The sequence below is a fragment of the Austrofundulus limnaeus genome, unplaced genomic scaffold, assembly GCF_001266775.1.
Source record: "Austrofundulus limnaeus strain Quisiro unplaced genomic scaffold, Austrofundulus_limnaeus-1.0 Scaffold8, whole genome shotgun sequence".
Lineage (NCBI taxonomy): Eukaryota > Metazoa > Chordata > Actinopteri > Cyprinodontiformes > Rivulidae > Austrofundulus > Austrofundulus limnaeus.
In genome coordinates, this window is record NW_013952410.1 from 1,156,704 (window position 1) to 1,181,196 (window position 24,493).

General features: G+C 38.2%; 1 protein-coding gene across 5 annotated transcripts in view; it reads left to right on the forward strand.

Moving 5' to 3' along the window:
* Positions 1 to 24,493, forward strand: part of opa1 (OPA1 mitochondrial dynamin like GTPase) — a 40,543-nt gene that overhangs the window by 13,989 nt on the left and 2,061 nt on the right. For all 5 annotated transcript variants that reach the window (XM_013999681.1, XM_013999688.1, XM_013999700.1 and 2 more), the window contains 22 exons: positions 775 to 828; positions 948 to 1,052; positions 1,197 to 1,283; positions 2,496 to 2,609; positions 2,708 to 2,788; positions 2,881 to 2,955; positions 3,046 to 3,117; positions 3,316 to 3,415; positions 3,575 to 3,705; positions 3,990 to 4,062; positions 4,156 to 4,228; positions 4,310 to 4,425; positions 5,444 to 5,508; positions 6,029 to 6,105; positions 6,912 to 7,077; positions 8,129 to 8,281; positions 8,373 to 8,481; positions 9,187 to 9,266; positions 9,523 to 9,663; positions 9,770 to 9,886; positions 9,972 to 10,065; positions 11,170 to 11,280. In XM_013999681.1, coding sequence (XP_013855135.1) covers positions 775 to 828; positions 948 to 1,052; positions 1,197 to 1,283; positions 2,496 to 2,609; positions 2,708 to 2,788; positions 2,881 to 2,955; positions 3,046 to 3,117; positions 3,316 to 3,415; positions 3,575 to 3,705; positions 3,990 to 4,062; positions 4,156 to 4,228; positions 4,310 to 4,425; positions 5,444 to 5,508; positions 6,029 to 6,105; positions 6,912 to 7,077; positions 8,129 to 8,281; positions 8,373 to 8,481; positions 9,187 to 9,266; positions 9,523 to 9,663; positions 9,770 to 9,886; positions 9,972 to 10,065; positions 11,170 to 11,280 — 2,194 coding nt within the window. The remainder of the gene's footprint in view (positions 1 to 774; positions 829 to 947; positions 1,053 to 1,196; positions 1,284 to 2,495; positions 2,610 to 2,707; positions 2,789 to 2,880; positions 2,956 to 3,045; positions 3,118 to 3,315; positions 3,416 to 3,574; positions 3,706 to 3,989; positions 4,063 to 4,155; positions 4,229 to 4,309; positions 4,426 to 5,443; positions 5,509 to 6,028; positions 6,106 to 6,911; positions 7,078 to 8,128; positions 8,282 to 8,372; positions 8,482 to 9,186; positions 9,267 to 9,522; positions 9,664 to 9,769; positions 9,887 to 9,971; positions 10,066 to 11,169; positions 11,281 to 24,493) is intronic.

The following is a 24,493-nucleotide window of genomic DNA, read 5'->3' on the forward strand; positions in this document are numbered from 1 at the left end:
CTATAATTTATTTTATTACGCCAGTTATATATTTATACATTTATTTCCAATAATGATAGGTTTGGTCCTCCATAGACCCGCGACCATGGAGATATAAACAGCTTTTTATAAGGTAAAAATAATAAAACAAGGTCTTTGTCTGCAATGATTAGACATGTTTTTTTATTATTGTCATTAGTGATTATCTCAATTTCGGCAAAAAGAATAGACAAAATCCTACACACTGTTCCTTTAACAAAAATAAATACAAACTATTACGCTGTTAATATTGTTCAAAAGTAATTTAAAGCAAAGTTCTTATCATAATTCCTGGTGAAAGATTTATTTTGATAAAGTAGTTTCTGATTTGTTTTCTTTTGTCTGTTCTGTGTTTCCTGTTTTCTGTCCTGCCTCATCCTGAAACATGGGCTGATTGTGTAAAATGCTTAAAATCAAATGTCAAAAGATTCATAATCAAGCTGTTTAACAAAAGTGATTTGTGCTTCAAATCATTCTGTTTTACAGAGTTCACTGTTTGATTTGTAGCCGTTGGTGAATCTTTGGGATTGAAGCAAAGTGATGAGAACTGTCTCTGCWTGAAATGGTTGATCTTGTCTTCATGCATTAACTTCTACTCTGATTCTCTCCGTGATGCAGTTCGCTTGCATCCAATCTCTGTGGTGTTGGTGGGAGTTTAACATTTGGAAGTAAAACAGGAGTCGTGTAAATTTAAAACAAAACAGTGGCTCTAACCCAGTCGATGTTTGTTGTCTTTGTGTCTCCTGTGACTTTCAGTCATCGGACCGAGAAAAGGTCGACCAACTTCAAGAGGAGCTGCTTCGCACTCAGGTAAAGATGATTATCTCTTAGGTTAAAGGAAAAATAATTTAGGTTCAGGATTAATATGTTTGTGTTTCATCATGAAAAAAGTGTGGTCCGATCCTAACCGGACATTATGTATTGTTTAGCTGAAGTACCAACGCATGCTGGAGAGGCTGGAGAAGGAAAATAAAGAGTTGAGGAAAGTGGTGCTGCAAAAAGACGATAAGGGGATTCATCAAAGGAAAGTGAAGGTGACTTGAATAAAGCAAAATCAATATTTACATTTTATTTAAAAATTATTAARATAATTTTGAGGCACAAATTTTGATTCTTTAAAGTAACGCTGCATTTTTTATGTTTATTGATATTTATTATTGTTGTGTGACATTGTGCAGAAATCTCTTATTGACTTGTATTCTGAAGTCCTCGACGTTTTATCCGACTATGATGCTAACTACAACACCCAGGACCACCTGCCCAGGGTAAGCAGGGACTCTTGTTCATTAAAAATTGATTTCTGTCAGTTAAGGCTTTTGAGTTTAAAAACTACAGGACTGCCAGTATTTTGTTGCAAAACCTGCATAATAATAAAAATAAAATTCTAATGTATAAGTAATCTGATATTACTTAGACTCAATAGCCATTTCTTACTGTCATCTTTGATCCTCTAATTGTCTGAAGGCTTATCAGTCATTCACATTATTGAGATGATTCATTTTTCTTCTGCACGTTTTTTGACACGTAACTCATTCCACAATGTTTGTGCTGTTTTATTTCATGTATTAAAACATTCAGCTCATTAATGCCATGGGTGCAGAATTACCAAATTATTTAGGTATTTCAGCATTTACTTTTTCGGCTATTTAGTTTTTTTTGGCCACGTTTTCTCATTGACAATGAATGGATATGTCTTCAACATCCTAAAAACCATAAAAAGGTTTATAAAACTTTAGTTTGCTTTTTACCTTTTTCTCTGGTTTGGCTTTTTTGTGCTGATTTTAGCCTTCAGCTTCTTTTTTTTATTTTTTTGTTCCTATCTTTTTATTTATTTTTTATTTTATTATTTTGATTAGCTATCTTTCTGCCAATTTCTGCTCTTTGTATGCTAATTTAAACATTTTAGTGCTTCTTTCTGCCTTTTTATGCTAATTTAAGCAGTTTTCTCTTTTAAGCTACTTTTTAGCTGTTTTAGCTAATTTGAGTTTTTTTCTAACTACACCTTTTTACTATAATTTCAGCTTCTTACCATTCAATTCTGCAAGCATATGCTTTTTCTGCTTTTTGCGCTAATTTTTAGCTTTTCATCTATTTTTGAGCTATTTTCACCTCATTTCAACTTGTTTCACAAATTGCAACTGTTTGTGCTTATTTTCTTGTTTTCTGATAATGTAAGCTTTTTTTACTGTGCTTTTACCTTCTGCTAAATGTAACTTGTTTCAGCTACATTTCTGCTCTATTCAACTTTTTCAACACATTTTTGTTTTTTTATTTTTACTTTATTTTCTACTTTAAGCAAACATCAGCTTTTCAGATTTAACTCACAATAACAGTTTTTTTATTAACGTTGTTTCCTCAGCAGAAATCTTTCAGCAAGAAGCATTCACTGCATTATCACAGAAAATGGAAATTCTTTAGTTAAACATCTGTTTTGTTATTTCTCCAGCATCAAACCTGCTTCCTCACTTATGTTTCAGGTAGTTGTGGTCGGAGATCAGAGCGCTGGGAAAACCAGCGTGTTAGAGATGATTGCCCAGGCCAGGATCTTTCCCAGGGGCTCAGGTGAAATGATGACACGCTCTCCTGTCAAGGTGAGAGGCGTCTGAGAGGCTAAGGTCACGTTTGTAGCTCTGGATTAATGAGACTGAGCGAGGGTAACTTGATGTTTCGTTCTGTATTTGTCCTGCAGGTGACACTCAGTGAAGGCCCCCATCATGTAGCCATGTTTAAAGACAGCGGCCGAGAGTTTGACCTCACCAAGGAGGAGGATGTAAGTTACACACGCTTCCTTTCATTTGACTTGAGCTCCACTTTTTAGCTTGTTTTATTTTCACACCTTTTATTCTTCTGATGTTTTTGCAGTTGGCTGCTCTGAGGCATGAGATTGAGCTGAGGATGAGGAAGAATGTGAAGGAGGGGCAGACCGTCAGCTCTGAGGTTGGACATTGTTCTGTTCAAATCACTAATGAAATTGTTGCTGATTTATTTCTGTAATATTTCATGAAAAATGTTAATTTTTTATGATAGACGATATCCTTGAGTGTTAAAGGGCCGGGCATCCAGAGGATGGTACTAGTTGACTTACCTGGTGTCATCAGTGTGAGTATAATTATTAAACTAATAATTGTAACTAATAACTTATTCCCAGTAAAATTAGGAATATTTGCAGGTTTAGCTCAATGTCTTAGTCAAAAAATATTTTTTGTGTTTTAAATTAATTAAATTATTTCCTCACTTTTCTTCCAATGTAAAAGTATGAATGAAAAAAAATGTACATTTGTTGTGACTCTTTCATAGACGGTGACTACAGGCATGGCTTCAGACACAAAGGAAACCATCTTCAGTATGAGCAAGGCCTACATGCAGAACCCCAATGCCATCATTCTTTGTATTCAGGGTGAGTTGTGTGCATCGATTTTACTACCCTTATCTGTAAAGAGACGTGGTGGTGTAATAAGCTGGAAGGGTATTTGTGAAAAAAAAACTGCATTTTTGAGACGGTCCTTCGTTTTCAAATCCACATTGACATTTTTTTCTTTTTTTTTTCTTTATCCAGATGGCAGTGTGGATGCAGAGCGGAGCATCGTTACAGACTTGGTTAGTCAGATGGACCCTCAGGGGAAGAGGACCATTTTTGTTCTGACCAAAGTGGACTTGGCTGAGAAAAACCTGGCCAGCCCGAGTAGAGTAAGAAAGCTGAACTCTTCCAATAAATATTTAAAAAGTGTGAAACAGTATGTTTAGTGTTGACTTATTTGTTTGGATTTAATAGTACTCTTGTACTATTAAATATTACCCTTGGTGAGGAAGATGACAGAGCGTTTATTTACGTAAAAGTGTATTTCCAGTTTTTCCACAAGAGGGAGCTCCATCCCATGATTTGAGAACGCCTCCATATAAAGACATTTTTACAAATGCAGCATTAAAATTCAGCTTTATTTGTCTCTTTTTTTGTTTGTTTGTTTTTTCAGATCCAGCAAATTATTGAAGGAAAGCTTTTTCCGATGAAGGCCCTGGGCTATTTTGCAGTAGTGACAGGAAAAGGTAACCAATAGTCTTCAGCAACTCCACATTTTAAATGTATTTTTTCATTATTTATCACTGTGTTTTAAATACTCAACATGTCCTGATTTAAAGGGAGCAGCGGTGAAAGCATAGACTCTATTAAAGATTACGAGGAGGAATTTTTCCAGGGCTCCAGATTACTAAGGCAAGTAGTCGATTCACCTGATKTCAGTGACGGCTCAAGTGAAACTCTCCATTGTTGATAATATTTAATGCGTGTCAGCAGGGACGGGATGCTGAAGGCTCATCAGGTGACCACGAAAAACTTGAGTCTGGCCGTCTCTGACTGCTTCTGGAAGATGGTCCGAGAGTCCGTAGAGCAGCAAGCTGATGTTTTTAAAGGTTTGACTTTACTGAATTTCAGGCCACAAAACACCCATCAGTTCTCTTTTTTTGTTGTTGTCGTTTAATAAATCATCACCTGGCATTATCATACATATTTTATAAAGTTATAAGACATTGAATTCATCTGTTAACTGTAAATTAAACAAAGTGCAACTCTGCTACTAGTGACCACTACAGTGAGTCCAGTACAGCTTGACTACAGTGTTCTCCCTCAGCCCACTAGGCCACACTTCTCTAACCCCTCCTTACTGCCCTCTTCAATTAGTCTAGACAATCAGAAGCCACTGCTAACAACAGAGGAGATTTATAGCTGTGAGACTGCAGTTCCCATAGGTCTATTGTGTTGCGTATTGATCCATATCCCATCAAACCACACGCAGCCGGCTTTCATCCTCCATTCTTGGCGCCACAAACCTGCAATTAGACTAATCTGCTCTGTGGATAGGGACCTGAAGGAAAAAAAAAAGTGTGTGTGTGTGTGGTGTGGGTGTGGGGGGGGGGGGGGGGGGGGGGTGGCAGCGAGCACGCTGTGCTTGTGTGTCTGTGTGTCCGTCTCTGTGTGTATGTGAGAGCTAAAACTCCCAGTTTTGATAAAGAGTGTGCCACTGGCCCCATTGCTTCACCTCCCGAAGGACCAGTTAAGAGAGTGAGCGTGCAAAGTGTCCTCAGCCCCCCCACTTTTTTTTATTATTAAAGGATGGGCACCGTTAGCAATCTTAAAGTGGTTTTTATATCATGGGAAGTGAAACTAAGGCAGGCTGTGTGTCTGTGGTCATTGCCTGTGATTATGGAGGCATGCAGCTGAACGCAGTAAAACATCGTAAAGTTTAGTCCAGTGAGTCAGAGACCGAACAAATGGAACATGATCAGCTCAAATTATACGAGGACTGAGTAAAGTTTTATGCTGCCTGACATTATCACTTGTACATTTATACATTTTCTTAGTTATTAAATGCAGGATTGAAGTTGGTTAAAAATGTTTTGATTAAAGTATTATTTTTTTTTGTTCTCTTAGCATCGCGGTTCAACCTGGAGACTGAATGGAAGAACAACTATCCTCGTCTGCGAGAGCTGGACAGAGTAAGACCACAGTCTGTGCTAATTATTATTTAAAAATCAAGTTGATGGTTCATTATTGGATCAGTTTTAATTAGGGATGTAACAGTTCACTCGAGCACTGATTCAATGATCAATTTTAATTTCATGATTATGGTTATGTTCTTTTTTCAACAAAGTGTATTGTGGCCATTTTATTACCAAATTTTGCCCTTTTATTAAACTATAACTGTCTGTTGTCTTAATAACAGATTATAACTTCAAAATAAATAAAAATGTCATCACAAATCCGTTTGTAACCAAAAGTTATCAAACTGAATTTGTCCTAAAGACATGAAATCGATTCATTCATTTTTATGAATTGATTCACATGTTAAGCAGTTATAATTGATTATTAATTGATTCTCGACTAATTGTTACGTCCCTAGTTTTAATTAATACATACTTTTTATTTTAAACAAGAGTTTGTTCAGTTTTGCTGTTTTCAAAAGCTTTAACTGTTTCAGTGATAAAAATATTAAACATGTTTTGACTTTTTTTGCAGAATGAGCTCTTTGAAAAGGCAAAAAACGAAATCTTGGATGAGGTCATCAGTTTGAGTCAGGTGACCCCACAGCACTGGTGAGTTTATAAAAAATTAATTCAAGGATTTAATGAGGCGAAATCTAAAGTTGTAAACTCAACAGATTCTTTTCTAGTATCAGTTTTCATGTGTTTATTTCTTTTAAAATACACGGCTGGTTTTTCTCTCTCTGCATTTGTCTGTGGTAACTTGTCCACACGGAGGAAAACCTTGCTTAAATGAGATGTATGCATTGTGTTGTAGCCGTCCCCTGTGTGCGTGCCTTCACTTCTCCCTGATCAATAATCTGATGAATGGCTCACGGACACGAGCGAGGGTGGCCCTGTTAGCCAGGCAGCACAATTGGAGAAAGCATTTATCGACAGCGAGGAGAGCTAACTTAAACAAAAGGGGAGCTGAATGAAATATGAGCAAGCGTTTATGATAAATGAGAAAGGGACAACTCTGCTCTGGTGAAAGGGGACTCTAGACTCGGGACTTAGGGTTTTGTTCCAGAGTCATGCTGCCGTGGGGTGAAGTAATGAGGGTGGAGACGCTCTTCATCACTAACAGGGTTATAACAGAGCTATGTAGGAATTTACTGTCAAAAGCAGAAGACAGCCGTTTATGCCCCAGTGGGTCCTTTTACAGAGCCCTGCTGTACGCCAAAAATCATCTTTGTTCTGAATGTTCTTGTTTTTTTGAGGTTCATTCAACCAAACATAATCTAAAAGTGACTGTTCAGATCTTTAGGATGATTGGAATAAAGTAAACTAAGATTTGAACAACATGTTACATTATAAATAAACAGGTTTTTTTTCTTCCTGTTCCAGAGTCATAAATTATTATTTTTTTCTGCCCACAGGGAAGCTATTCTGCAGAAGAAGTTGTGGGAGCGCGTGTCCACACATGTCATTGAGAACATCTACCTGCCTGCTGCCCAAACAATGGACTCTGGTACCTTTAACACCACTGTAGACATCAAGCTCAAGCAGTGGACTGACAAGCAGCTCCCACACAAAGCACTGGAGGTAAAAAAATATATATATATGTGTATTTTTTTACACAGTTAAAGTTCTAAATTAAAAATGTAAGTTCAAGTTTATTCATTCATTAAAACAAAAAGAATCTCTATACAATAAAAAACAAAACAAAGGTCATAAATTTAAAGGGAACAGAGGGAAGAGAAAAAAAAACTTATGCCCCCTTTTTTTTTTCAAAAATAAATTCAAACAATAATAATCCAATAGTTCACAAACTCAAACTTGAACATTTGTAATATTTGCAAATAAAAATGAGAACAATATAAGTTCCTTCCCATCTTATTTGAACAACAGTTTTAGTTTTATTCATTCATTTCATTTAAAAAGAAAGCAAATTCAATATACAAAAAATAGAAATGACTAATAAAATAAAATGAAAGGCAGCAGAAGGAAGAAAAAACCTTTTAATATCTGTGCCTTTTTCCATCAAAAGAAATTCAAACTAATAATAAAAAACAGGAAAAAATAATAAAAATCAAATCTTTCTCAGACAATTTTTAAGGATACATATTATGTCATTTCCTATTTCTTCAACAGACTGGATTTTACCATTCTCCTAAACTTATACATTGATCCTGCACTTCTGATATCATTCTCCAGATTATTCCACAGTTTTATTCCTTGCACTGAACTACACCTTTCCTTCAAACTAGTTCYGATTTTAGGTTTCACAAACACCTCTGTCCCTTTTAAATTGTAGTAACTCTGCCTCTTAACAAAACTTGATTGGATCTTCAAAGGTAATATATTTTTATGTTTTATGACAATACATACTATTCTACTTCTTAACATATTTAAAATTGAATTAAATGAATGTTTTTATTGTTTCTTGAGGTTTTGGTGATGTATCTGTTTAAAGAACTTTTCTAAATGTTGTGGTTAATTGTACAAAAGTGCAACAGATATWTTTTTTTTCAGACTCACTTGACACAAACATTTCAGAACTTGATGAAAGTTGTCAAATCAGAATTTTCCTTATTGTWTTATTATATACGTTAAGTATTATCCCTCCTTTGTACTTTTCTATGTTTTACATAAGGTTGCGTGGGAGACACTGCAGGAGGAGTTTGCTCGCTTTATGGCTGAATACAGAGGCAAAGACCAGGACGACATCTTTGACAAGCTGAAGGAGGCTGTGAAGGATGAGAGCATCAAGAGGCACAAGTGGAACGAGAGGGCCTTAGATAGCCTGGTAAACAAACAAACAAACAAAAAAAAACTCTTCTTCAAAGCAATGAAAGGATTTCAACTTAAATTTAAAGCAATTATTATTTTTTTACCAGAGGGTGATCCAGCACAATGCCTTAGAAGACCGTTCCATCACAGACAAGCCTCAGTGGGATGCAGCGATCCAGTTTATGGAGGAAACTTTACAGTCACGTCTCAAAGACAGTATGTTCACTGTAATTACCTGTAGCAACATTTCAAGGGTTATTTTAAATATCCAAGTTAAATACATTGGTCAGTCATTCGTGGTTCTTACRAAATTTACTTATTCTACTTTTATCAATAAATAGAGTTAGTGAGATCTTACCTTAAAACAAGTGGACAAATTAACAGTTTATTTGTGAAAAACAGGTTGAACATGTTTTGAAAATAATCCACAATGAGCACTGCTCTATTACATGATTAGTTTATTTGCAAAATGCTGTCAGAGCTTTGCACAACTAGCTTTCCCTTTTTTACTTTTTTCAAGCATAGTTACACCTGGTCAGCATTGTTGTTTACTATTGTTAGAAGATGAATCATTATCATCAAAATGCTGCAATGAAAATATAAAACYTGGCTTGCAGGAACACCCCTGACCTCTCCTGAATCAGGAAGAATTGGCGTCCAACYAAACCCGATAAATGCACTCAAGTACTGCAAAGTAATTAGATCTGGGAGTTGAGCAAACTGTTTCATTTCCTACAAAAGCAGCCTGGTACTGAATGTATTTTTTTTTTTGTGATTCAGTAGAAACAGGATTTTAGGAAGCTTAGATTTAACAGTATTATCGCTGTATGACTTATTGCAACATGTTCATGAAATGTTTTAGTTTCTCATTTTGTTTTATTTCACAACGTCTTTGTATTTAATTCCCTGCTCCTCCTCCAGCTGAATCTGTGATCAAAGACATGGTGGGCCCCGACTGGAAACAGAGGTGGCTAAACTGGCAGAACCGTACACCAGACCAGGTCAGAACCACAAGCTTGTTTTATTATTATTATTATTATTACTAGAAGTCATGGTCATTATTGTGTTGTGATTTTACAAGCCACTCAGAGGCTATAAAGTGGAAAAGTCATAAAAGTGGTGTAATACAACATCAGCTTCGACACCTTTTGTTTACAAGTCAAAGCACAGAATAGATTGAGTAATTCTCTGTAGAACATCTAATGCCACCTTTCCACCATGATATCGTTGTCCTCTTGCTGTTCCTTGGTCTTGTAGCACATCCGGAACGAAACAAAAAATGAGCTGGACCGCTTGCTGAAGCTGCACGATGACCACACCGCTTACTTGGCCAATGATGAGGTCACCACAGTTAGGAAGAACCTGGAGGGACGAGGGGTAGAAGTGGACCCAGTGCTGGTGAGAGCTAAAGCCCAGATACGTTTAACAAGGTTTAAGCCTTTGATTAAAAGGCACACTTATAATTTTTGTCCATTTACTGCAAAAACTCTGCAAACCTTGACAGATCAAGGACACGTGGCATCAGCTGTATCGCCGACACTTCTTGCAGAAAGCACTGTCTCATTGCAACCTCTGCAAGAGAGGCTTCTACTACTACCAAAGACACTTTGTTGATGCTGAGGTGAGTAGAACCCTAAAGCTGCTGCCATGTTTTAACCTTGTCACCCTTGTATTAAATGTCTCACTTTCCTGCGTGTTTCCTCCAGCTGGAGTGCAACGATGTGGTTCTGTTTTGGAGGATACAGAGGATGCTGGTCATCACAGCCAACACTCTTCGACAGCAGCTCACCAACACCGAGGGTAAGGAAGTGTGTTYTTGACCTGCAACAGCAGAGTTTTTTTAACCTAACCCCAGATTTACACTGCGTGCAGCTCTGTTCAGGTCCGCTGCACCGCGCATTTGTTTCCATTCCCAATTTACACTGCGTCTGCTCCGGTGCAGAGCAGAGGAGCTATGAACAMTATGCACAGGAAATTTGAGATCCTGCAACAAAGCTAGTGTTAAATGTGGAAGTCTGACTAAATTAATTCATTCTGTGGAAGATGGACACGAAACAGCAGCTGAAACTGCATCACTGTTGTCTTTTTTAATCCATATTTCAAAATAAAACTCACACATTTTGTGTGTTTGCATATGCTGCATGTTACAACCTGCTTCCCAAACAGAATGATACATTTGACAGCATGTATGTAAAAAACTACCAATATATTTATTTACATAGCTACAATTTTGACAAAATGTAGTTGGTGGTTGTTTTTTTTTTTGAACTAACATATGTTGGGCTCTTTTCCTGTTGGTGCGGTGTAATCTTTGTAGATTGACTTGTTCTGCCGTTAGGTAAAAATAGGATCAAATGTAATTTTGACGGATGGCTATGCCGCCCTCTGCTGAGGCAGTATAAATGCTCTCATTGATTTAAACGGGTGCGTTTTTACTGCTGAGGTCYAAGTAGAGCGGACGCAGTGTAAACTGGTGGTAAGAAAAGAAAGAGTGTTTGATATACAACAGTATATCCACAGCATGTTATTATGAACAGTTTAATTGGCTTGATGTTTTTTTTGCACTCTGTTCTTACAAATTTACTTTAATTTTTATCACCTATTGTGTATAATTTATTGGGACACATACTTTTTCTCACATTTAAATTAACAAAGTTCGGATACTGTTGCACAGCCAACTAACACCAGGCTCATCAGTTAAAGGTAGTGTGATTGCGTCAGAATCTTTTTTTTTTCTGGCCCAAACTTTAAGATAACAGTTGTATTTAGTGATAAAATTGATCCTTGATCCTAGAATAATGCCCATTGTAAAAAAAAACAACATAATGATAATAAATGGCTCATCTCTCATCCACTCTAATAACGGTAAAATGTCTTGATCTTCGTTCTTTCATTTTTTTTCAGTGCGGCGGTTGGAGAAAAATGTGAAAGAGGTTTTAGATGATTTTGGYGAAGACATGGAGAAAAAGACCCAGCTCATCACGGGCCGCAGAGTCCAGCTGGCTGAAGATCTCAGTAAGACACTGAAACACTTTCACAGCAGAACTCAAATTATGCAGTTAAATGTTACAAAATGTAAATTGTCAATTTAAAACTTTTAAGTAATTCCATTTGAAGTAGCAACAGGACCATCCTATAAGTATAACTAACTTGTTTTTAGTGCATTCAGGCGTGATCTCTCAGTTCAAAGCATGTTTTTTTAAAACTCCTCCAAAGGGAATCTTATCTGTCGTCAGGAGATGGCAGTGGTGCTTCAACAATCTGGATTGACACTTCAGGCTGAGTTCAGTTACTGCGTCTTGCTGCCAGCTCAGCGATGTTCAAATAGCTTGTATGTCAACAAACAAACAGCTGATAGAAGAGGGGTTTTCTTTCTCTCAGGCTTCTGGCTGTTCTTCATATATTAGCTTCAGTCACGCTGAATTATACATTTCATTAAAATGAGTTGTGCTTATAAATAAACTGCATGCATTGCAGCTGTATCTAAATGTATCTTTAGCAAGTGTTTGTAATGGATATTACTGCAAAAGTAGATGTTTAAATTGTATTTAGCCTCTAGTTGTGCATATTTTTCTGMTAGTTTGCAGGGTTTTGCAGGATCTTAAAGATCAGCCTCATCATCAGGATGTTGGTCTTGTTCTGTGACAGAGCATGAGTTATAATCACATCATTGTTTTTACCAGAGGGCATATTTGATCTGGGTTAAATGTCTTGAGAAACTTCAGATAGGAAAACACGATCTCAGAATCTTGAGCCACCTCAGGTGTTTTTGGTTAAGGTGTTTAAAAACTCGGTCCGGTCGGTTTTTGTTGTTGTTAAATTTAGAAGCCCTTGAAAAAAACGCTTATTTGTTTTTGTTGTAATTTTGTTAGTTAATCCTAGTTTCCAAGAATGTTGAGTTTGCACATATCATGAAACCAGTTTCGAACATATAATTTATGAAATGAATGTTGTGATTCCATGTTGTTAGTTATGTGTGTCTGAGATAGACTTGTGCTGTTTGAGTCCAAACATTAGTGTTTCTCTGCTCTCAGTTTGAGCTTGACATTAACATTACTCAGAAATAAAAGTTGTAGGTTTTTTTTTTTTTTTTTTTGCTTTTGGTGCTTTGTGACACGAAGAAATCATAACAATAATAAACCAATTAGAATTTTATTTTCTTCGTTCAATTAGCACCAAGGTAATTTGTGATGGAAGCCATAGGGGGAAAAGTGAAGTAACACAGACACACTATCTGTCTCCATACCAAGCCAAAAAATCCCTAAACCTGCCTGGCCTTGTAAACCCTATAAGGCAAGTCAATCCCAAACCTTTCACACAGGTGTGGCGTTCCCACTTCCCACCACCAAAGCCTCCCCTCACTGATAGATGTGGGAATGTGGTTTGAATCTGTCACAGAATCTTATAAGGTAAAGCCACACCTGTGCATGCACATTATAACCTCTTACAGGCTTAAATGCAGCACTGGAATTATGTTGATCAGTAAATCTTAATTAATCATATCCAGCTGAAATGAAGCTTGGTCTTTGTCTCGCTGTTTTTAAGAGTTGCTTCATTTATATAAAAGAATGATGATGAAAGTTTACAGCTGCAACGATACAAAAAGCAGGAGTTGCCACAAGCCACAAGCTTCAGTCTGTGGGCATGAAACGTTTATTCATTTAGTTTTTTTTTTTTTTAATATTTGAAATTGAACAAGAGCTAAAGTTAAGATGAAAGATGTTGAAACACTTAAGCAAATATTAACTACCAGGTGCTTCAAGCTAACCTTTTCTGAAGAACCTAATTCAACCAATTTGTTCAACTTTCAGTAATCCATCACTCTGTTTTAATTTTATAGTTCTATCAGATTTTCTCTTTCCTCCAACTAGAAAATGTACCTTTCAGAGGTTTAGCTTCATCACTCCTCCAGTTTAAGTGGGTTTGGGTCATTAGCTGACAGTTCTCTGTGTGGAGTGCTGCCAGTTGTTGGAAACCAAGCGTGTGGCTGTGGGTATGTGGGTTCATCAGTCAAGACTGACCAGAAGGTTGATGGGTTGACTTGATTCCTCAGATCTTTAAGCCAAGGATCTTTTAGCTGAACTTCTGGTGCTTTCTTAGCACAGTGCCGTACATGTTAGGCTTCATTTAAACAAAACAAAATAAATCCGTTACTGCAGTTTGTTGCTGGAGCTTTAATTGTGCACTCTCAGAGATATTTGAGCTGTCGGCAGGCACTGAATGGTTTTATCAACTCCAGTACAGATAGACTGACTGACATGATGCATCCTAAAGGCTGAGAAGTTCTGGTGTTACAGCATCTTTTGAGCAAACTGAAAAATCACCAAAATGTCATAAATTAGAGTAATATTATACAAAACAAAGGTGTATTACCTAAACATAAAAATGTAGACAAAGGAAAATAAATAGAACATGAATAGATAATGAAAAGAGAAAAAGTAGGAAAATAAAAGTGAACAGTCTGGGGCAGGTAGGGCTTCCTAAACCAGTCAGTGCGACAGTGGAGCTGTATCAGCCTGTTTGAAAAGCTGCTCTGCTGTTTTTTTTTTTCCAAAGTGTGGTGGAGAGGGTGGCCAAGATGGACAACAGTTTGTCCATTATCCTCCTCTCCATTACAGCCTCATAAGTGTTTTGTGTGCAGTCTGCTTTCATTATGAGCTTATTGAGCTTGTTGGTTCCACTGGTTCCATTGCTGTTGCCCCAACAAACTCCTGCAAAGATGAGGACACTGGTTGAATGGTGTCAAAAGCTCTAGAGAAATCAAAGAAATAGTGATATAGTTACCCCACATCTGAGTGCAAATAAGCTTGCTGCAGCAGGTAAATGATAGTTTTATCAACTCCCAAAATGGCCTAGTAGCGTCTTCATCTGCCCCCTGAGATTGTCCGAGACCAGCCTCTTCAACACTTTCATGATATTTAACGGCATCTGAACTTTAATCCTTTCAGTCAGCTGGTGTTGAATTCTTTGCGTTAATAAAGACACATCATGCTTCTAAATCTTTCTTTTTCACATTTAAATCATTTAGTTGGGATCTATACAAAGTGGAACTGGAATACTTTGGTCTTCATTGTAACTCCACAAGCCCCTCTTTCACCTCTTTTCTGAGCTGTGTCTCGCATCAACTCGTTTTGATGCTGTGTCTTCAAATCCAAACGAGGCGCTTCACACTCCGCCCCCTCCAGCTTCCAGACCGGTTCATTCTAATTTGATAAAAGGGTTTATGACTATACAGCAGCTCAGAATGCTTTTATTTACAAATTAATTAAAATGTGTCAACAAGGTAAGACTTGTCCATCCAGCCTTACATGTTGGAGCCAGAGAAAATATAAAGATATCTACACAGCACTGTGAGAGGCTAAATTAAACTTTTCTGCACTCTTACTCCAACAAAATACATTTATTGGCTAAAGAAAGGTGGATTTTGCATGATAAGTCCCCTTTAAGAACTCTTGACAGAAGTTGTACACGCCTCTTCCCAGCCGAGCAGAGCTCTACAGTAAACAGGACTTTGTCGATGTTTGCAAAGCAGCCATATTCTTGCTGTTATGAAATCATCTTTCCTCAGAGATTTTCATCCTGCTTCTGTTTTAAACAGCCAGCAGGTCACATTGCCCCAAGCCCAAACTCTAAACTGACCTCACAGGTCAGCCAGCTAATACCATAGGCTACTTGATCCAGCAGGTTTTTTTTTTTTTCTTATTAGAAAAATTTTACTCCCATCTCCACAGATTTTGTCTTTCACTGACTCCCTGCCTCTGACAAATTCTGTCCCGCCAAACTTGTCCCTGTTTGCTCATTCTGTCCCCTGACAGTAGGAGAAAGAAAGAATGGGAAATCAGAGAGGAGACCTTCACCTGACATCTCTTTCTGTCAGAGGAGGAGGTAAGGTAGAAGTGAAAGGAGGGAGTGATGGGAGACAGGGGGAAGGATAAACACACTTAACAAAGGCAGAAATATGCTCCCAGGGGCAGTCTGCTGTTAAGCTCTGTTTGCCACTGCTCACAGACGGGCTCGACATCGCTCAGGTTACAAACAGAGGTCAGGTGCGTGCGTCAGTGAGACTGTGTGAAAGTGTACTTAATAAACGGTTCAGTGTAGACTGTAGAGAGGTGTGTGTGTGTGTGTGTGTCTGTCAGTGTGTGCTAGACGAGCTGTGTGGCACAGTGCTGTCTCTGGAGCAAAGCCCAGGTCTAATGTGCAAGCACAATGCAAAGACCCCAGAGCTGCTGCTGCTAGTGTTTGCCCACATTTACAAACTGTCCTTTTGTGTGTGTGCAGAGGGTTGTACTATGGTGTCTGTTTTGACAGAATATAACACATTACAGCGCCTAAAATGTCACAACTGCTTAATAATAAAGTGTTGAATGTTTTGAATTTTGCCAGCTTTCAAATTTTCAATCCATGTGAGTAGGGTTGGGCAATATTGGCAAAAAAATTAATCACAAGTAACTGTGGTATTTAGTCGATAACGATTAATTTGACGATTAATCCCCTGGAGTCCCTGGACACCCTTATTTCGTAGTCACATGACCAATTTAGTGGGAAAGATTTGCTCTTTGTAAAAAATTGTTACAAATTGTGTGAAAATTACAGATTTCAGGCTATACATCATATTTTAAATTGTGTTGATAGATAAATAAATTACAGAACTTTATTTTTAATGTTCGTCATATTTCAAGCAGAGAGGAGCAGCGAGCGGACTGACCGGAGTAATTCCCAGTCCATCTGCCTGGTGGCATTAATCGTATTAATCGTCAAGTGACAAAAACTAATCGATTAATGTTTTTCTGACAATTAATTGCACACGATACGATTGTGCCCAACCCTACATGTGAGAGTGAATATAGAATTTTTTGCCTGTGAGCTCTAAATGCACAGACAGCTTGTTGCTAGTTGTAAGGGTTGTGATGACAGAACAAAAAGATAGGCTTGAGGAACGTGAGTTATAGGGCTGGGTGAAAATGAAAAAAAAAAATTAATTTTGCTATGGAGCCATTCGCAGTTATTATGACGATCATTTGATGATAAATGAATGTTTTTGACTCTAAATCGGTTACCCTGTGTTTATAAAATTTTACATACAAATCACCAGTCAAATTAACTTGTTGATTCTATCAGCCACAACCCACGTTATCTGCTTCCAGCTCTCTTGTTTTTTTGACGCTTGTAAGTAATAAATCTACTGAATAGATTTGTTTCCATCTTTCACTGTAAGAGAGTTTTTTGTAGCCTGTTGTATGTTCTGGCTTTCCTGATATTCTGATTGTTTCAGGTGATTAAACCAGTCTGTAGTGTTTTCTAACTTGGCGTTAGCTCCACGTTAGCATTAGCTGCATTAGAATTAGCTCTACATTAGTGTTAGCTCTGCGTTAGTCGTAGTTCCGCGTTAGCATTAGCTCCTTGTTAGCATTATCTTTGAGCCACAATGAATGGTATAATTCACTAATCGCAGCAGTCACAAAGTTTTAAATATTAATCTCTAGCTGCGTTTCTATTGCAAATGTGCGCAAAACTTTGTTGATATTCTGTTAATGTTGAAAAAACAGTTTCGCATTTGCGGTATTTCCATTAAGTAAGAAACGCTATTAAAATCACACGTTAAGTCATTACAAACATGGCGGCAATGGATGTATACATGAGATACATTCATATTGCTAGTGTTCAACATCAGCCATCAGAGGAGACGTCGGCGTCTTATTGAGGTTTTTGAGCGACAAGCCCCTTAAACTTGGGAGCGGCTATGTTATGCGGCATTTTTGGGAAATTGTCTGTGATTTTACTACTTTCTTTTACTACTTCGATGATTTTACTGCTTCTGCTTCCTGTTGTTTTCTTATTCGTCATCTTTTTCGCCAGTAGAAACATTCAGTTGTTGATCACGTGACTCCTGTAATGCGAAAGAAGTGTTTCCATTGCAGTTTTGCGAAATACACCAATTTGGATACAGCTGAAAAACCACTATATCCTAGCGTGAAAACATTCTTTGAAAAACGTAAGTTTTTTTTCGAAATTGATGTGTTTCCATTTAGCAAATTTATTTTCGAAATTCTAATTTGCGCATTTTCATGGTCAATGAAAATGCAGCTAATGATTAATTGCACACAATACGATTTTGCCCAGCCCTAATGAGTTAAAGAGTACGTTTGAAACTGTCTTAATTTTTAATGCAACTCATATAAAAAAAAWTTTTTTTTGTTTGCATTTAGAAGGCTCAAATTATGAGTTTACTAGTATCACATTTGGATTGCTGGCTCATTTATGCAAAGAACTAAGTTAGAACCACACCTGACTGACGCACAGCCTCTTGCAATAAACCTATAATCTTTACTGCAGGCTTTTTGGCACAGATAAAAGCAACAATTTGTGGAAAATTATGGATTTTAGCTTTTGCGCGGCGAGGTTATCTGAAGGTTAAGGAATGAGAGGTGTCAACAGAAGGTGCTCTGAAAACGGTGATAATGTGTGAATTGTTGGCGTGTCGGCGCTCGCAGTCACTTTCTCTTCTTTTTTTTTTTCTGGTGCGGAAGCAGAAAACAATCGAGCTCTGGCTGTCTGGGCTTGCTCAGCGGAATGTCCTCTCAGCCTCACGCTCACTTTGTTTCCTTTCATCCCCTCCTCCTCATCCTCCTTCCTTCACAGTGATTAGTGAGGGCTGGGTAATAAGAAGTGCTCTGTGCTGCTCTGCTTGAAGAGTGACGTATGAGCTTCAGGTTTTGTGTTCGCATGCGCCTTCATTCAGGAGCAGCAAGTGGTGTTTTCTGAAACGTTTAATCTGGTAGATGTTTTTTAGTTTGGCAAGGCATAACTTTAATTTACTCTTGACTTGTCAGACAATGCAGTCAGCTTTTGTCCTGCTTTTCAACTAGTTTCTTATTTAATAGAAAAAAAAACTACTAAAGTATCTTCATTTGTATAGTGTTCATATATCATTATTCAGCATTTGAAGTTTGATTCAACAGGTTTTTTTTTTATCTAGAGCTGTATTTATGTCATTTATTGCTGTTCTGCAGGGGAAGGATGTCCTTTTTTTATAAAGACACTTTAGAAATCTGTAAATGTCCTCTTACGACGGCAATTGTGCCCATAGTTAGCAGACAGTGAAACGTTTTCTTGTAATATCCCATTTCCTATTGCAGATCATTTCCTGTTTCATTTTCTGCTCATTTAGAATAAAAACTAAACAAGAAAATATTCAAAATGCAGTTTTTACTTTTCTGAAAACTACATTTCAAAGTTGCTCTATTAAAACTTTTTTGCAACATCCCCATTTGTTCAAATCAATATTAGGCCCCATTGTGTTATAAAAGCTGTAATGACATTTGAATCCGCTGCCGTCGTAATAGACAGAAATAAATCTGGTGACCTTAGAAGAAAGTAAAAAAGAAGCCATGCGTTTTGTTTGACAACTAATAAAACGGTGATGATTCCAGTGGTTATAAAAGAAAGGAAAAATAAAGCTTTACAAGACATACTGATTTCATGTTTCATCCTGCTTTGGAAAACTGAGAAAGCCAGTGTGGAAGAGGAAAAATGGTGGGTGGTGATCAGAGGAGAAATTGAGCCAGACTCACAGTTACAAATATTTAACTTCAGGTGCTCATGAAAAAAATCAAAAAGGCTATACACATTTTGTGTTTTAACTATTTAAAAGTGCAGACTTTAATGTTATAAAAGTATGATCTATTTATATTATGGCTAATGTGTCTGCCTACACTTTAGATTTGTTCTGTGTGATGGTGACATTTTTCTCGTAAAAGCCTTTTTCTCATTATCATTCAGTTTGAAGCATCAAACCCAAATAAATGAGGAATAAAAGGAGAGTTCATGTGTGTGAAGAATATGTGAGCTTATTCCAAAATCTTTTTTTCACATGCCTTTTGGGATGAAGAAAAGACCTCATTTTAAACCAGAGTTGTCTGCCTTACGTCTCTAGCTTCAAGTGGATTTTCAATTTGAATTACAACTTAGTGTCAGTACAGCCTTTATTAGAGAGCAAAATGTGACCCTTCAAACACTTGACACCCTTGAAATTCTGTGATTTACACTTTCTTAGGCAGAATAACTATAAAAGTTTGAATAAAAGAAGATGGCTTATGATACATTTGGAGTATAAGTTTAAGTGCTCTGTTGATAACAGTTACTGTAGCTTCAGTAAAACCACAGATGCAGTGACATTATTTTATTAGTGTATCATCTGAAAAAGGCTTCGAAACAAATTATGGGCTTCACCAAAGGGGTCTCTTCAGAAAACTGTTCTGCAGTACAGCCATAAAATGAAGCTCCTGCTCCAAGCTTCCTCTGGCTGTTCAATTCATCAATCGAGCTGACCACACCCTGTGAAGATGTGAGTTTTGATAAAAGAAGCTGCCATTGTACAACTATAGGAAGGGCCGTGAAAAACTACAAATCTGCAAACTGAAATGGTTTTTATACTTTTATATCGACCATTTCAGCTCTCTGACTTTCTTCCTTCCCAATTCAGAAGCATAACAGCAGTGGGTTGACTTGAACCTCCCGCGCTGAGATGGGACGAAAAAGTCTCAAGTTTGGCTTTGAAGTGTTTTGCAAAAGCTCCTTATAAAACAGTGAAAGTGAGATAAGACAGGACAAATTTACTCAAACTGCAGCAGTTGATTTTTAGCCAGTAATATCTTTATACATAAACCCAACATAAAGTTTGTAGTTTTGTTTGAAAGTGTTGCAGAATCTTTAATATGGAACATTTTACACCTGATTATGTCTAACTTGMCAGTGTGGAGCTACAATGGGACCAGAAACGTGAATGTGGATGATCTATTAAATTATTTAAAGAAAATGTGTTCAATAAAAATACAACTAAATATTAAAATTGGAACTTTTTAGTGTACCCTTTTCTAAATTTTGTCATTTTATCTTTATCTTTACGACTTCCAGTGCTAAATATAAGGTCTGGTTCTTCAAAGGCAGAACCACTGCTTGTCAGTAAAGCCTGAACCACACACAGCACAACACTTATCACCTGGTTCTTTTCAAAGTGTTTCTTTTTTTTTTCCTCGCAGAATTTTCTGTTTTTGTTTAGTCTGCCCCCCGGCTGACCCCACGCTTTGACCCATTCAGATCCCCACAGGTTGGCCTGCTCTCTCGCAGGCATCTGTTTTCTAGATAAGAGCCGTGAGTGCGAGTGCTGATTCATTGCTCTGTCTCGGACACGGCCTTTGGGTCGTTGACATACTCGTTCTCCCTCAGTCCACGACTCTCTTGGTCCAGGTATTAAAGCACAAGGATCCAGATTTGGTGGCAAATCGAGCAGCAAGCTGAGGAAAAAGATCTTCTGTTTGTTACATTAAGAGATCCGGTTTCAGGGACGGAAACGGCTGAACGATTTAACGTTCATTGTCCCTGTTTGCAGCCTTGGCCGTAATGAGATATTAAAAGCGAATTCATGAACGATGACATGTTGGGACAGGAACTGAACCTCTCGCCCTGCTTTTTCTCATGACCATGCTGTGAACTGCTGCTTTTTATTGTCTGGACATATCGAAGCAGCATGTGAAAGCGGCTCCAACCTTGGCACTGATTTTCATCCACTAAAATCTCTCTGTTGTCACTTTTTACAACGGCTACCGACGTTTTCCTTTTTGTTTTCATCACATCCTGTGAAGAAGAGTGACCATCTCCAGTTAGACGGGGATTAGTTTTGAAGGCCCCTCTGTCCTTTCCCTCAAATCTTTTCTAAATTCTCCCTGTCCTCTGTTTTGGACATAGTCTAATTACAGGTCAATTAAAGGCCTTCGGGCTCAGTCCTCCTCCTGCCAGCGCTTCGGCCGCAGCAGGCTTAGGAACCTTTACAGAGCGTCAATGAATGAGATATCATTTCATGTGGAGATCAGCAGAGAGAAGGCCTTAAAAGAAAGGATTTGAGGAAAAGGCTTCTCTCTTTTTTTTTCCTCCACCCTCGGCAACCCACACATCACCAAGCATTTTAAAAAAGGGGCCTCTGGGATAGAGGGTAGAGAGGATTATGGGAATATTCATGACCAGATAAAGGGGTGAGCGGTTGAATGACTGTGTTTTGGGGCTCATCTCTTAGGTAAACAGGAGCCTAAATGGAGTTTTAAATCGCTACTCCCCTCTGCACAGTCAGGAACAGGCTGTAGTGACTCTGACCACTGTTTTTTGTTGCATTTTCACAGGATGGTGAAAAGGAAGCCTTGTTGCAGCCTTTTCTTTATCATGCTGTGGTTTTCTGGTCGCAAACAGATGGTGCTGGGGGGAAATAAATATCTGGTTTTCACGGGTTTTATTCCCAGAATCTGCTCTGAAAGATTTAAGTTGTGGCCTCCTAGGCGCCTGAACGCATCTCTGTTTATAGTCATTACTACACCATTTCCAGTGTAGTTGGGATGTTGTGTAGAACATAAATTAAAACAGAATACGATTATTTACAAATCCTTTTCAACCTATACACAATGGAATACACCAGTGATTCCCAGCCAGGGGAATGTGTACCCACTGGGGTACGCGAGCATTTTACAGGGGGTACATGGAAAAATTTCCCAGGTGTGTAAAAGAATAAATAAATATAGGACTGACATACGTAGGGCCCTATGATTTTCACAATGCGGAAAATGCAGATTAAATCACAGAACTAACACAAAATGGAATCCTGTATAAAACGTGAAATCTCACAGAATTTGCTTATTTGGGCGAGTTTCTGATGTATTTTTGACGCTGCTGTTTTCTGCACCTGCCATTACCTGGTTTGTTTATTTAATTACTTATTCACTTTCAAGGCAACATCTTTGTTTTTATGTTTAATTTGAGTTTAAAAGAATAGAATGCCTGAGAATTAAATGTTCTGGGGGTTAAATAAATCATTTTAATTTAATAATCAGTTGTTGTGCATTATAGTTTTGGAGAATCATCACATTTGACTGAGGGGGTACCAATGGCTCCGGGGGTACACAAGTCTAAATAGGTTGGGAACCACTGGAATACACTACAAAAACATTTTTAATGTACAAATGGGATTTCTTTTTTCAAATATTCACTTATTTGGAATTTGATGCCTACACAAAAGCTGGGACAGGCCAACAAAAGACTTGGAAAGTTGAGAAATACTAAAATAAAACACCTGTTTGGAGCATTCCTCAGGTGAACAGGTTAGCTGGAAAAAGTGTGTCATGATTGGGGTATAAAGTGAGTTTCCCTGAAAGGCTCAGCCGTTCACAAGCAATGATAGGGCGAGGTTCACCACTTTGTGAACAACAGCGTGAGAAAATAGTCCAACAATTTAGGAGTTGTAAATATGCTAATTAATACATCTAATACCATCTGACACATGTAAAAAGTTAGTAGGCTTTTCACCATGATTGATCATTTTGGCTGTTCTGGCTAGAAAAACCAAGGAGCAATGTACTAAAACAAGTCAAACATTAGTTATGGTTGATCATCCGAGGTAAGCAACAGGATCAGTTTGATCTGAAGCTCAGGATAAAGTTGACTCAGTTTGATAGGAGGCACGAGTTTTCATCTTTCCAGTGTTGTCTGAGTTCAGTAATGGGTTTTCAGTTACTTGAACAGCATCGAGTTGTAAGCTTTCCCTGTGATTCCATGAAATCAAATCAGAGTATTTTTCTTGTTTTAAGCCTTTTGATCTAACCTCCACACCCACTCAGCCTTCATTAATCCAACAGATCTACAGATTTGTGCGCCCAGTTGGCAGGATCTTTTAATGTTTGACCTGTGCTAAGTATCGTGTACTGGAAATCCACTCGTCATCCACCACATCTAAACCCCAACCAGGAACTTTGAAGCCTGAGCCTGGGGATTCCCCATGTTTTTCATAGCCTTGACAGTCTGTACCCTTGTTTCCTCACCCCGACCAGGCGCCCCACCCTCTCATAACTCCTTTTTCTTCAGGTCAGACAGATGTCGGGAATCCTGCTCCTATTAACCTGAATTGAGTTATGTTGTCCTGTGGTCAGGGCACGTAGCTTAATCTGGGCCCTGCGGTGGGCTGCGTGTTGCAATGGCGCATCGCAGGGTTATGTTTCATTCAGCCCCACACCTGCTGCTGTGACTTGTCAGAGTTCCCTCTGACAGGCCCCTTTTAATGCCTCCATTAGGTGTAGTAATCTCTTTCCTGAGTGTGTTAACGGAGCATCAAAGGCTGGGAATTTTTTTCCCTGCCACCTGCCAGTGGGGGGAACATGTTAGAAGTTGAACAGTGCTATAAGTGGCATGGCTGTACAGCTTTCTGGTTTTTAAGATATTAGGATCTTTCACAGCCAAGTTTTCTGTCTGTCAGTTTTTTTTTTTTTACCATTTCTCCGTGTGTTTTTAGCTTCACTTGTTTTCATTCAGCCGTTCTTTGTGAACATTTTTTTCAGGACAAAGGTTGTGGTGTGACTTTATCTCTCCCAACAACAGTTTGTTTTCCATCCATCAAGAGAAAGAGTCTCTAGCAGTATTTTTTTCCCATCAAAGCGAATACAAGCCTCTCGTGCGTGATATTTAGTTTCTCTCCCAAGTTATCACCCTTGTGCTGATGCTAAATAGATGCTCGGGGCACTAGTGCTCCAAACCACAATGATTTATCTTCCTGAACAAGTCTTTCAAAGCTGCGTTCTCAGTTGGCCTTTTCGTAGCAAAACAATCAACAATAGTTCTCTGTGGATCTCGTGTTGCTGATTGATCATGATGGAGCAGCGCCGCTTTGCTCTTCAGAGCCGATGTTTGAGTTTGTGCTTTGGGGAGATCCAGACAGATTAGCGAGGGTGACGGCGAAGCTGGAGGAGCAGCCAGACCCAGAGGTGCAGCTGGCATCGCAAAGCACGGCTTCTTCTCTTGTTTCAGCCACTGTTAAATCAGTGATTAAGGCTGCTGCAGACGGCTTGCTCATCTCATGTGACCGTACATGTTGGATGGAAGGATTGCTCACATTATGCTCTGTAGACAATGGTAGTTAAATCATGAAAAGAAGTGACTGACTTCTTTTCCAGGAGATTCCCCTCTTTTCACCAGAGATGCTGTTATGGCGTCTCCTTCTGTCCATCAGCGATCTGCCCAGAAGGTAGAAAATATAAAGGAGAGGGGAGAGAGCTTTGATGTGGCTGCAGAGGCCTTCATCATCAGACGTGTTAAGGAGGTCTGCCTTAAAGGGATCCATGATTACTTGTAACATTAGACTTTATTTAATAAACATATATTTTAACTGTAAAATAAAGACTATAAAAATACTGTA